We start from the raw sequence: 13,296 nt of genomic DNA on the forward strand, positions 1-13,296 counted from the left end.
CTTTGAGCTACTGCGGCTGCTGGAAAATGTTTCGATACAGACTCACTTGCGTGGATGTGGTTCGTCCAACGTGCTCCCGACTTTCGGTTGTCTCCCCATCTTTGCTAAGCGCCGATCTCTTCCCCGCTTACCTCCAGGTCTATGCTTTCATTAGGGGGCTTCTCCTAGCCCCTTTTATATCCTCTATTTAATCCCCTGTCCCACTTGCACTTGACATTCGCACCACCGCCAGAGCACTGGCACCCACACTCGTTCCACACCCCACGACAGCACACACACACAACGCACACACTATCCTTTTTCTATAAAAAAAAAAAGTAATTTAATTATAATGCCACTCGTCACGTCTTCGCCCCCTCGTCTCCAGAAGCTCTCATACCATGCCTGTCCGACAAGACTCGAAAAGGTCAGTCTTCTCTCTACGTCTCGCTAATCTTCCCACTCAATTACCCCACCCCCGACTCGGCCTTCTCCCGCAAACTTAACTGCGCCTCGATCTCGTGTCGTAATCCCCACCTCGAATTTCTAAATTCAATCCCATCTCGTCATTTGGGTTCTGACTGCTCATTCCGGCATCCTTGTGCGCTTCTAATCACGTCCTCGATTCAATTCGAACCGTTTCATGACGGCCTTTTTCTCTAATTATTTATACCTGCTTCTGACATTTTGTCTCATGATCCACGTTTATGACGATATAGGAACAAGCTGCCGCCGGCAAGGACATCTGCAACCTTCCTACCGACCTCACCGAGATTGGTCCCTGGATTTTGGGAGATATGATTGGCAAGGGGTCGAGCGGTACGCTTCCTCTCTTCCCATGACCTCTGTTTCTCGCAGTCCATCTTCTATTCCTGTCTCCATCTCACTCGACTGTCTGTTCTTGGTTTTCCTCTCATTTCCATATTGGCTCGGCCGCTCGAGTGCATGCTAATTATACGTTTTCGACAGGTAGAGTCAAGCTCGGCAAACACAAGTACTCGGGCAAGATTGCGGCTATCAAGATCATTTCCAAGAACCCAGTCTTGACCAGCAAACAAACCTTGGCCGGAATGGGTAGGTTGTCCCCTTTACTTTCTCACCTAGCCCAATGAAGTTTTTCGTTTTTATTTGGCGACTTCTCTCACGATCGCTGACTGCTCACAGACGCCAAGCATCAAAAACAGCTCCAAGCTATTCATCGCGAAATTGTGATTATGAAACTGATAAACCATCCTTGCATCATGGCATTGTACGACTTGCAAGAGACCGAGACTGAATTGTAAGTCGTTGGCGCGCATACATTTGCTCACTCGTTCCTAATTCACTCGATAGCTACCTGGCCCTCGAATACGTCCAAGGCGGCGAACTGTTTGATTATATTGTTTCGCGAGGGTGTCTCTAGGGGACACTAGATGGACCGAAATAGGAGCTAATGTGACGTCAGGTCGATTACCCGAGCCCGAAGCTCTATTTTACTTTAAGCAGATTCTATATGGATTGGACTATTGCCATCGGTGGGGTTGTGCCTCTTTTCTGCCCTGGGTAATCCGGCTCACGACCGACTCGCAGATTCAACATTTCCCACCGAGACCTTAAACCCGAAAACATCCTTTTGGACAAGCATATGAATATCAAGATTGCGGATTTTGGTATGGCCGCGCTCGAAGTGGCTAATGGAATGCTCGAGACGAGTTGTGGTAGTCCGCACTATGCGAGCCCGGAGATTGTTGCTGTATGCTTCTCGCCCATTTGGATTTTTTTAAAGCATACTAATCAATTGGAGTGTACTAGGGAAAAGCTTACCACGGGGCGAGTTCGGACGTTTGGTCCTGCGGGGTCGTACTATATGCGCTCTTGACGAGCCGTTTACCGTTTGACCACCCAGACATCAGGGTCTTGTTGAAAAAGGTGAGGTCCTGTTTGCGCATTATATGAACTGGATTCTGAGTCGTGTGTCGTTGCTGCAAGGTCAAGGTTGGCAAGTTTGAGATGAACAGTGATATTTCGCCCCTTGCGCAAGACTTGATCAGGCGCATGCTCGTCGTGGACCCAGAGAAACGAATCACCGTGAGTCCCGGTCACGCTACCATACAAGCAAACGTCCCGCCCAATCCGTTGTCCAGGTTCGCCAAATCTTTAGACACCCCTTTTTCAAGGGCCAAACCAACCGTCTGTTTATCAACCCGCCGCCTCCCTCGCTCGGCGAACTTGCGATGCCGATCGGACAGGCGGAACGCATCGAACGCGCCTACCTCGATAACCTCGTCTTGCTCTTTCACAAGTCGCCCGTCGAGATTGAGCATGCGCTCCGGGCGAGTGTGCCTAGCTGGGAAAAGGCGTTTTTGTATCTCTTGAGGCAGTATGCCGAGCGCGTGAGGGAGAATTATGGGGAGGACGGGAAGACGAGTATGTGGGTGAGTTGGATTCCTTTTCTGTCCTATTTTTAGATGGATTTGATGTGTGTGGGGATATGCGCAGGTTCGGGTCGGACAGAGTTGCCCAAGACTGTGTTTGCAGATGTTACGAATGGTGCGCTCGCCCGTCGGCGCAAGGATCTGTTTTCCAAGCCTCGTCCGCCTCCGGTGGGTGGTGTTGGGATGGAAAGGTCCGATCGACCGGTGGTTGGACGTACGGGCGGAGGTGTAAAGATGGAACGATCCGACCGGCCCAGGCCTGCAAGTCTTGGCGGACAGAGCGACGAGGTCAAGACACCCAAGGACGAGATGAGACAAGTTGCGTATGACGATGTACCAGACAAACGGGGCTCGATATATTCGAGGGATGAAGCTTGGAGGTACGAGTTTAGACGCTCGAGGGACGAGTCGAGGTATACCAGGGAAGAAGGCTCTCGTCGTGCGCGCCCGCCTAGCGTTGTCGGTCCTCGCCCCAACCCGCCCTCGCCGTCCAAGATTCGTACCGCTCCCGTATCGCCGTCTAGAATCTCGTCTGGTCGTCCGGCTCCGGAACCTCGCCCCGCATCTGTCATGTCGGCTTACCCACCCTCAGAGGCGAGCAAGGTCTCTCATGGGCCCTTTGATATGGGCAAACCCCCTCGTCCGACGTCTCATTTGAATCCGATGGCACAGGCGTTCGAGTCGGTGTTCCAGGATGTAGTCGTTGGTCCTGAACCGTTCAAGAGCGTGCTTTCTCCCGATATCGACGGAGGGTTCATGATGGTGCACAAGCGATGGTCTGGAGAAGGAGGAGAACCGACCGAGGGCGCTACTAGGGTATCTGGAGATCGAGACCGAGACCGAGGGACGAGTTCGCGAGTGTCTTCGGAAGACCAGAACCGGGACATTTCCAGGCGCTCTAGACTTTCGCCCCATGCAGAGCCCTTTATCCTCGGATCACTGGGTCAACCTGCGGGAAAATCTGGAAGAAAGGGGAAGCGTGAGTTGATTTGGGAGGATATTCGCACTTGGTTGCTTATTGGGAGATTTGGTCCCTGTAGCTGCCCCTTTGAGCTTGAATAACCCCAACTGGCAGGCGGTATCTTCGACCTCTCAGCCTCCGACGCCTGGGATAGACTCGCCCAAGATTGGACAGCAGCCCAAGGTCACTGGGTGGTTCACGAACCTGTTTACGTTCAAGCCGGTCGTAAGTCTTATTTTATTGGCTCGGCGATTGGGTGTATGCTCACTTGATGCGGTCCCAGTTTCATGTGCTCTATTCGACTGCTTCGATTGACCTGACTGCTAGAGAGTGTACACGTGTTTTGACGACTTTTGGGATTCAGGTGCTCAAGGCCGAGGGACACGACGTGTTGAGATGTAATGTTGAGCGGTTCCACGGTATGATGCTCTTGCGCATGTCTGAAGCAAAGCTGACGTAGTGTATTAGACCTCGATGGCACCCTCATTACCAAGCCCGTCAAGTTCCGTATCGAAGTCAAGTCTAATTCTCATATTCTGGACTCTCCCCGATTCGATTTTCCTGGTACACCGTTGACCACCACTTTTCCCTCTTCCCCGTACCCGTGCGTGCTGGTCATGACGCAAGAAAAGGGGGCTCATTCAACGCTCAAGGCTGTGTATGCAAGACTAAGGGCTATGTGGAAGTAAGCGGACAATACAGTTGAAGATTGAATTGTACTAATTATGAATTCAAATCCAGGCTGGATGCACTGGTTTCGCCCGTGCCTGTAACTCCTAATCTGGGGTGATTGCTCATTTTCTTCTCTGTTGCCCTGATATGAGATGTATTTCTATGTATACTTTACGAGTGTATTTTACCATGTATAACAATAACGATTTCTTTTTGCCAAAGAATGACTTGTCTCATTGGGAGATGGAATGCGAATTGATGATCGTTGGCGCTTAGCCTTGGTTTATATTTGACTTGGGCAGTGCGGCTATTACCGTAGCCGCCAGCTCTGCTGACGCACGGCGGCAGTCTAGCGCTGAGATGACTGATGGGCTGACAGACTCTGGCGTTTGCAAGCTAGAGCTAAACAGTATATAATGGGAGTAGTTTATTTCGAGGTGGACAACATTCTCAACCCAACAGATCCTCTCCTGCGAGCGCATATATTCTCTCAAAATGTCCTTTATCGAAACCAAGATCAACTACTTTACTCCTCCGGCCGACGGCAGCAAGCCATACCAATGGGTCGACGAAGTAGATGAGCCTCCCAGAGTACGTCTCTGCCCACATTCATCGTATCTTGGACTTCATATCTCATCACTCCCTGCAGAACTGGGAAGCCGTCGAGTTCCCGGTCAAAGTCGAAAATGTGCGTGGGCGCGAAAAAGAGTTTACGCTCGACTCGGCTGGATTCGAGTTCCACACTATTCCATCTCGCGAAAAGACGTTTGAGAGCGACGAATCAATTCGCTCTGTCTATTATGAAGACTGCGTGGAAACTTTTAAGAAACTGACCGGTGCATCAAGGGTCGCGATCTTTGACCATAGTGAGTTTTCCTTGACTTACTGACAGAGGAAAAGGCAATTTACATATGAAATGCAGCTATTCGTCGCCCCAGGCCGGAAGGAACTCCTGACAACGCTGATAATCGCCAACCTGTAAAGATGGCACATGTTGATCAGGCAAGTTGATCAATGGCTACGAATCACTAGGGATTATCTAACCCCATCGGGCTGTAGACTCCGGAGTCGGCCGAACGTCGCGTCAAGATGCACCTGCCTGAAGCAGATGTACCCGCTTTGCTGTCCAAGCGATACCAGCTCATCAACCTCTGGCGTCCCATCCAAGTCCCAGCATGGCAATTTCCTCTGGCTCTGTGCGACTTCCAAACTGTGAATACTGACAAGGTTGGGGGCGATTTTGTTCCTACTACGCTCAAATACAAGGATCGTGATGGCGAGGTAGTCTCGGTCAAGTACAACGAAAATCACCAGTGGAAGTATCTGGCGGGTATGAGTCCAGACGAGATCGTACTAATCAAATGGTGAGTATACGCAGACCAGGAAGTTGGACAAGTCCTAACCAACGTTTGTCAGCTTCGACTCCAGGTTGGACGGGTCCGTCGCTACGTTCACCCCCCATACGGCTATTGATGAGTGAGTTGAGTTGATGTTCACGAATAGCCCTTACTGACCAACGAGAAGTCCAACCACTCCACCTGATGCACCTGAGCGCCACTCGATTGAGATCCGGGCGTTGGTGTTCTATGACTGAGCTTCAATTAGTTGAACGTGTACCGATATGTATTTTCATCAGTACTCAATAAGACGGTAGTCATACAATCTTGCGGATGAATTTTCTATGAGTGCTATACAACCACGTCTGGGCAATATCAACATTTAAGAGCATGTTCTAAGAGCATTGGATACACGGTCATCGAATTGCAGCAGTCCCGAATGTGAAATAGAGTACATAATGTTATATATAGGATATTAAATCTACTCATGTGGCCCCTGCTACCAGTTTCTCATAGCGCGGAGTTTTTCAACTTCAGAAGCTAGTCGCACTGGTCAATAAATAGCTGCTATACACAACAACAGGATTCCCTTACCGAATATTGGATACGCTTAAGAACATTTCCAAGGCCCCACTTATTGTCATCATGTCTTGTTCCATACAATGTAAATCCTGGAGATGGTTTCCCTCGCGTAATATCGGTATGTGTTTGGCCAATATGCTTCCCGCTGATATCCAGGTAACAGCCATAAACATGTGCATATAGCTCATGTCAAGGCCTTCGATATACGCGGTCACAGACGCTACACTTCTGCATGCTGCGGCACACCGTGAATAGCTATGTCCGCCGACCGAGGTGCCAGGTTGAAGCCATCCCTGTTGTACGCTCTGGGTCAGCTCGTTTTCTGCCAGAGCTCCGTGGAGTTGAAGCGTGGCACAATCAATCGCCGCTGCCCACAATTTCTGTTAGTAAAAATTCCCTAACCCGAAAGCACACCGTTTACCATGGGCAAGTACAAGATGAGAAACTTCCTCGGATTCCGACCGCTAAAGTACGAGGGCATGGTATCACCGAGCCTTTCTATTGCGCGATCACATTGTCTAAATCGTGACCACCATTCCTCCGTAAGCTCAGGCCCTAATGTGGAAATCAGCAGAGCTTCATCTAAACTGACTTGGACCACTCACTTGAAAATCTTTCGGTATCAACTTCCCCGCGTAGTAGACCAATATGAGAGCTTTTATCAACAGACAAGCAGGGTTATCCTGAGATACATCCGCCACTACATACTGAAGTCGGGACTCAGTAATTCTTTGACGGAATGTCGATCGCTAGGTAGGTTTGAACCTGGAGATCATTGGTCCAAGATAAGTCTTTGATGTGCACACTCTTCACTCACCTGTATAAAATCAGAAAGAGAAATCGGCCACACTGTTGTAATATCTTCGGGGGCAAGGAAGGTGGCAGACCATTTATGAGCCCTCCAACCAAATCTCTGGCAACACATCCCCTGCTTGACGTCACAAATATCGTCATGATGAGAGAAATAACTTGCCAGAAATATGATTGCCTCCCTAGTTCGATTGAGTCCCGAGGTCGCCAGGGCTCTCGCCAAATCCTGACTTGGGCGGTATTGCGGTGTAGTGGTCCAGTATAACGCGAATTCAGGCGATGTATCCCATAGCAATGGCGAATTGGATGGTGCTGTTAGTATGACATGGGCCTCAAGCATACGGGATTTGAAGTAGTAATACTGGGACAGAATGAGCATCGCCCTGGATAATTCGCGCCAGTTGAATGAGTTGCAAAATTACGTCATGGGGATGGTTAAAACTCACTGTAAGTGATATAATGAATTATATTCTCCATTATACTTATGAGCTCTTGCGATGTTTGACTCGATCTCTGACTTGGTAGCTCTAAAATCGCGTTCTCCCAGACTTCAACTCGAGGTCTTCTGTAAAATGACAGGCCTGTGTATTGCATGTGTTAATCGATTGATGAGGGGAGACGGTCATCGCTTACCGCGAGCAAGATAACGTAAAGCAAAGCAAGGACAGGCTCCGAACTCTTACTGAGGTTGTACAACACCCTGCCCGTATGGAGCTTATAGCCCGTCAATCCCCGTCGCTGTACAAAAATGGCTAGCCTGCGCTCTAATCAGTCCGATTTGAATTTTAATTAGCCTTTGAACAAACCCACATGCTTCTCAACGAGTCGGGGTGTATATTTATACCTTCGCCAGCCAGTCGTACAGCTATAACTGCTTCGACTGGGGATAAGCTGAACTCGGATAGGAGTGAAGTCTGACTCGAGCAGGCTAGCAAGAGAGTCGTCGATAGATGGTGTGGATGGTGTGCCAAGAGGTTCGCTACTATAGTTCGATGTAGGAGAATCAAAGAGTGAAAGTCTGTCGGACCGCAGAGGAGGCATCTGGTGGATGCTTATGCTACGGGTCGAAGAGGTCGCAGGACTTAATGAGCCGCGGTGCTGTTCGATCGCCTGGATTCGTGCCTCCATCTCCTTAATTTTGTCCTGGTGACTAGCAAGAGAGTCGTCGATAGATGGTGTGGATGGTGTGCCAAGAGGTTCGCTACTATAGTTCGATGTAGGAGAATCAAAGAGTGAAAGAGTCTGTCGGACCGCAGAGGAGGCATCTGGTGGATTGCTTATGCTACGGGTCGAAGAGGTCGCGGACTTAATGAGCCGCGGTGCTGTTCGATCGCCTGGATTCGTGCCTCCATCTCCTTAATTTTGTCCTGGTGAGGTATGAGAGAAATGACAAACAACGACGTTGACATAATCATACCTGAAGCTGTTGTGTGCGACTTGTGTGGTCTGGATACCTATATTCGCAAACCTGATTGGAAGACCGACACCTTCCGCACTTGGGTTGTTGACCATCGCATTTCTATCGGACCGATCGATTAACATTTTCTGAAACTAGTGCACTCGGCCATCTCGCCGTGTCGCCGGCACGCACCACTTTCCGGCTTCTACAAAGCAAACACGCGCTATACCTAGGGAGTACCTCAGGAGGACTGTCGGGTATCTCTGCTGGAGGCACCATCGCCTTTGATCCCACGATAACAGTGGGCTCCTATAAATTTCCCGTGCGCTTGTGCGGCAGAAGCAGAATAGTCAATGGACCCTAGTCGCTGCTATGCACTCTTGAGCACCGAATCCCATACCCGTCGAGATGCACTAAGCAGCGCCCAATCAGCACAGGGCGTTGATCGGAACCCCAAGTTTAGTTTACTATAAACCGAATAGGATTATCAATTCTGCTACACATTTACCAACAGTCGGAACACACGTGATCTGTCCAAACAGTTCCCTCGCCTTTTCCGTACTTTGCGGGTATTTGGAAGAGTATGATTTTGTCAAGATTTGAAACTCGAGTCTCACAACCATCTCATCCCATCTCATCCCATCTCGGCATGTCTTGCATAACCGAGCAGAAGACTACCAACATTCTTCGCACCATCTACCTTCCATTTCCATCCTATCGACATAACTTGCACTTTCGTCGTCCGTCCACCCACATTCGTCTCGCAAGGATGCAATTACAGCCTTTCGCACTCCAGAGGGCATTTGATTCGATGAGCTACGGTAACATGAGCCCGCGTATTTGAATTCTAGGAAATCATCATACCCTGATATGTATAAACTGCCCTTGCGATCGACAAGCCGTTCCTTTACTTCCTTCGAGTCGTTAGTTATTAGCTCTTGAACGTATATCTTTCGTTCCTTTTTAGATGTGGTCAGTAACGCAGAAGGACTGTGCAATAGAGCCTGCCCTACTTGGTCTCGGGATGCAGCTAGACGATAAACTAAAACTCCCCGTTTTTGGTAAGCTTCCCAATCTTCATGGAAACAAAATAGAGAGTATTCCCTAAATAATTCACTGGCATTTGTGTTATTGTCGGACTCGTTCATGTAAGCACTCACCTGTAGCACCCTTGGCCACTCGTTCCTCAATCATAGCGCGCATGGGCGCTACACCAGTCCAACCATGAAGTGCATACACCTTACGGGGAACACGAAGTTTCGTTCGATAGTTCACAATGGCGACGCACAGATGGATCTCCCTTGGATGAGCCTAAGAAAGCAAGAATCTCGAGTGTATTTACTAATAGAAACCGGTGCTACACTTAAGGAAGACGCAATTGAAAATTGGCGCGGTCTCAGCTCAGGAAACAAATCTGCGATATTCTTGGGCACGACGGCTGATCGAAATTCCAGAAGAACCTCGAGAATAGTGCGCCGGACTCTTGTGGTATAGTCAATAGGTCATCCTGTATGGGCGATTACAGCGTTGCAAGTCCGGAGTGACACTGGGGCTCACTAGTCCTTCAGGAGTACAAAACTCCTGTAGCTTTTCGGTTTCCATCTTGTCTTTGGTAAAGTGGGCGAGTAGTCTATGAATGACTTTCGAGGTACTGAATTAATGTCTGCATGTTTCGTAATCAAAGAACGCAACGTCGTCGGGGTATCTGGCCGTGGGTATCCGAGAGGTACGATCGATCTGGTAATTAGTTGGAGCCATATTTATGGGTATCGGGATATAATATCACCTTCAGAGTCGGGTGTTATGCGAATAGGTTCATCAGCGTCGTCCTCCCACCCAACCTTTTCAGTAAAGTTCGACATCCTCTGGCGAGTTCTCGGGGTAAAGGATAGCTATATCCCCCGGCTCATAACTGCCATAACTTAGTCCAAGAATCAAATGAATCAAAGGTTACTTACTGGATATCTTCGTCGGTTTGAAAAATCAGATGTCGAACGTCTTGGTGCCAGCTCGGGTCGGTCATTCGAGTGTTCTGGGTTAGTTTCATAGTAGAGATGACTCAGACGCCACCAGGTTGGTCGCAATAGACTCTCCTGCTCTAAATTCACTATTCCAAGGAATTATGTTGATCATAGGGGGATAAACTCGTGCCCGGGAGAATATCTAGCCCAGGCGGTAACGGGTACCGCTCGCTTATTTTTTGAATAATTCGCAGTCCAAGGATCTATTACACCATCGGAGCTATGGTGGTTCGTCGATTCTGGGATCATTGAGGGAGATGAGCTCACACACCCTTGAGGATGCTGGTCATCAGCGTCACCACGCTCGCAAAGCTCATATCCACCTAGACTAAGAAGCCTCCTTTGCAATCGTTTAGCTGCCCAGTTGAACCGTTGGTATGAAGAGTCACCCAATCCTAACACTGCAAATTCCATGTCTATGATCCCTTCTATCATTAATCAAGCATCATTTTCATAGGAATCTACGTACCTTCGAACAAATCAGGAGGAAGTTCGGCCTGAGTAATGCATTCCACAACGCGGTCATATTTGCTGGTTCGACACCATTTCCGGTTGTAGAGCACACAAAGATGACAAGAGTCTCATCTATAAGCGTTGGCTGTCTTCGGAGCTCGGATTGATAACACCTTCGCAGAGGATATCAGATGACTCACCACAGAAAAGGCATCCATAGCCACAACCCGCGTAGAAAAATGGTGTCTTCTGGCCAGCCTGCCAATTTTCTCAGAAGCATCCTTCGCGTTTCCGGTCTCTGTTCCGTAAAGTATAAGGATCGAACGGTCGTCCATGAACGTCGGTTGTCGGAGTCATTCCCCGATGGATCCATGACAAATAGGAATTTGACGTGAGTTTGATGTGGTTATGTGGCTCACAGAATTGTGTTAGTCTCCCAGCTCATGACATCTAACTTAGGTTACCAAGGTAATGCCCCGAAGGTAATTAAATATGACTATGCAAGTTGATCGATTGTCCCATGTACATACGCGCCTAGATTCCAAGCATCGATGTCCTGGTCAGGTGACGTTAATCATTGTTGGTTTGTTCACGGGGTCTAAGACAGCCGTAATTGACCGATCTTATGATCATCAGCTGAAACAAATCCACGCTTCTTTTGCTGAGTGATGCCTAGATCAGGCTTTCGATTGACAGCTATTTCGTTTTTGGTATACTTTCCGAAATTCTTCCCTCTATGCACATGGGTCCGTATCCGTTCGAGCATTCGTAGAGAGCTAAATGAACTACCCATAATCATCCTGTCGCCCTCACCCTTGCTTTATGCTCCGGCTTGGCAACCAGTATGTACTATTCTTCACTATTCTGCTTTTTAGAGCTGGTCACAAGGGGAATCAGGCTCACCTTCTTTTAGTCTTGAGTTCTTTTAGTTGAACCGGTAGGAGTTGCAGTATAACCGAACTCTCGCTTGGTTGAGTATAAAACTGGTATGTTGCACGTTCATTGGTATCAAAGGCACACAAAACTTCATTAACCGAACACTGTACTTCCGACATGTTATTCTCCAAAGGATTAGCTGTAAGTCCCCTTTGCGTACATATACCGTGGTGTTCTACATAAATAATCTTGTGATTTTCAGGCTCTTTTATTGCTTGCTACATCTTCAAATGCCCTACCGGTGGAAGAACGTCAGGCCTGCTCTTCTCTGCAGCTCGTATTTCTGGCCGGGACCAACGAGGAAGGATTGGGCCTGGCTGGGGGTCCACTGTCGACGACGTTAGCCTCGGCAGTTAGTGGGTAGGAAACCAAGTATATCATCTCACGTTTGTTCTAACACGTAAATTCAGGACAACCACCTACTCCGTCCCTTATGATACCAGGGCCGAATACGGTTCTACCGTTACAGCGGGCGCTAAATCAACCGTCGACTATATTACTGCGCAAGCCGCACGCTGTCCCGATCAGCGCTTTGTTCTTGGGGGGTACTCCAAAGGCGCAATGGTGATTCACAGTAAGTAGGCAAAATATTTGCTACAATATTATACTAAGACGGCATCTAAACAGGTACAAGTCTCTCCAGTGCTCTCAAGAGCAAGGTTGCTGCCATTGTCGTATTTGGAGACCCATACCGTAGTTTAAACAACAACTGGCCAATCAATTCACCTGTGGTCAACTCGAATCCAAGATCTGGCTTTACTAGCTCCCAGAACGTTGCTAGCTTCTGTAACAGTGGGGATATAGTCTGTAGGGGTGGTCTAAGTGTTCCGGCCCACCTTACTTATGGAGAAGATGGAAGGTGAGCAATATAACGAATCTTCGATTTGCCTTCTTATCTGATTTTTACTCTGATTATTAGCACCGATATCGCTGCCTCCTTCATCAAGAACCATGCGTAGACATGGAAGTCTATTGGTTCATTGTGTGATTATATACGAATGGCGCTGAAAATGTAAAACGTATCGAGGGACATGCCATGTGTTTTGATTTTTCATTTCTGCATCAATAAATAAGGGTTCGTATCTACGAGGGGGTTTGAGAGTTCGAGCCATACTTACAGGACCAGAATTACGAGTCAAATTCACATTCAAGTTAGATGAATACCGGATCCGCAGAATCGTGACACCTCAATCGCCTATAGATTTCATCAAAATGATTCAACTGATCATGGTAACCCAGCAAATTCTATGGTCTATTATTTCTTGTTGATGCTCAAAGCGCTTGGCTAGCGAGACTAACTTATAAAATAACAAATGCATAGTAGTGCATGTGGTACAAGCCTAATCATCTGGGCGATACGCGTAGAGATGTCGGCTGGTCCTGCGAAACGCTGACATTCGTAACAATCATCACACATTACATCCTAAAATTGGACATATGATACTATCAATATTTTCGGTGCGGCGTCGGTCAGATGTTGTAGAGCGTTGGCCAATTGTTCATCGCTATGAGACTGCAGACCTTACTAATTTACTGCGCCCTATTTTATTAAAGTAACGGTGTTAGTTAGAATACTGGTTGAAATGCACTCAAGGGCGATTTCTATTGTAACGTGGCCTATACAAATGCAGAATGTCCTGTTCTCTCAAACAAGATATAGATCCAAAAAAATAAACTCATTCTTCTTAGAGCTGTACACGAGAACCCATCCATATGCATATGATTCATACAG

The 13,296-nt window shown here is 48.1% G+C and overlaps 4 protein-coding genes across 4 annotated transcripts; 3 read left to right on the forward strand and 1 right to left on the reverse strand.

Moving 5' to 3' along the window:
- Positions 1 to 331: 331 nt before the first annotated feature.
- On the forward strand, positions 332 to 4,144 carry RhiXN_07446 (Serine/threonine-protein kinase; the record flags this gene model as incomplete). Its single annotated transcript, XM_043327262.1, has 15 exons — positions 332 to 406; positions 699 to 798; positions 949 to 1,053; positions 1,144 to 1,258; positions 1,312 to 1,373; positions 1,424 to 1,493; positions 1,549 to 1,711; positions 1,771 to 1,887; positions 1,948 to 2,046; positions 2,103 to 2,385; positions 2,458 to 3,372; positions 3,434 to 3,579; positions 3,638 to 3,773; positions 3,823 to 4,039; positions 4,096 to 4,144. 15 exons carry the CDS (start codon positions 332 to 334, stop codon positions 4,142 to 4,144), a joined length of 2,652 nt encoding a protein of 883 aa, XP_043185734.1.
- A 377-nt stretch (positions 4,145 to 4,521) lies between these two features.
- Positions 4,522 to 5,620, forward strand: RhiXN_07447 (uncharacterized protein; the record flags this gene model as incomplete). The annotated part of the gene is made up of 6 exons (XM_043327263.1): positions 4,522 to 4,617; positions 4,676 to 4,892; positions 4,949 to 5,019; positions 5,086 to 5,390; positions 5,443 to 5,502; positions 5,551 to 5,620. 6 exons carry the CDS (start codon positions 4,522 to 4,524, stop codon positions 5,618 to 5,620), a joined length of 819 nt encoding a protein of 272 aa, XP_043185735.1.
- An 823-nt stretch (positions 5,621 to 6,443) lies between these two features.
- Positions 6,444 to 9,357, reverse strand: RhiXN_07448 (NADPH-ferrihemoprotein reductase; the record flags this gene model as incomplete). Its single annotated transcript, XM_043327264.1, has 9 exons — positions 6,444 to 6,500; positions 6,551 to 6,652; positions 6,763 to 7,116; positions 7,389 to 7,493; positions 7,566 to 8,110; positions 8,855 to 8,970; positions 9,019 to 9,113; positions 9,168 to 9,229; positions 9,315 to 9,357. The coding sequence occupies 9 exons, from the start codon at positions 9,355 to 9,357 to the stop codon at positions 6,444 to 6,446; spliced, it is 1,479 nt and encodes a 492-aa protein (XP_043185736.1).
- A 2,324-nt stretch (positions 9,358 to 11,681) lies between these two features.
- On the forward strand, positions 11,682 to 12,523 carry RhiXN_07449 (cutinase; the record flags this gene model as incomplete). Its single annotated transcript, XM_043327265.1, has 5 exons — positions 11,682 to 11,705; positions 11,767 to 11,924; positions 11,975 to 12,138; positions 12,192 to 12,423; positions 12,484 to 12,523. The coding sequence occupies 5 exons, from the start codon at positions 11,682 to 11,684 to the stop codon at positions 12,521 to 12,523; spliced, it is 618 nt and encodes a 205-aa protein (XP_043185737.1).
- Between the last annotated feature and the right edge of the window lie 773 nt (positions 12,524 to 13,296).

This window comes from Rhizoctonia solani, chromosome 13, assembly GCF_016906535.1.
Source record: "Rhizoctonia solani chromosome 13, complete sequence".
In the NCBI taxonomy this organism is placed as follows: Eukaryota; Fungi; Basidiomycota; class Agaricomycetes; order Cantharellales; family Ceratobasidiaceae; genus Rhizoctonia; species Rhizoctonia solani.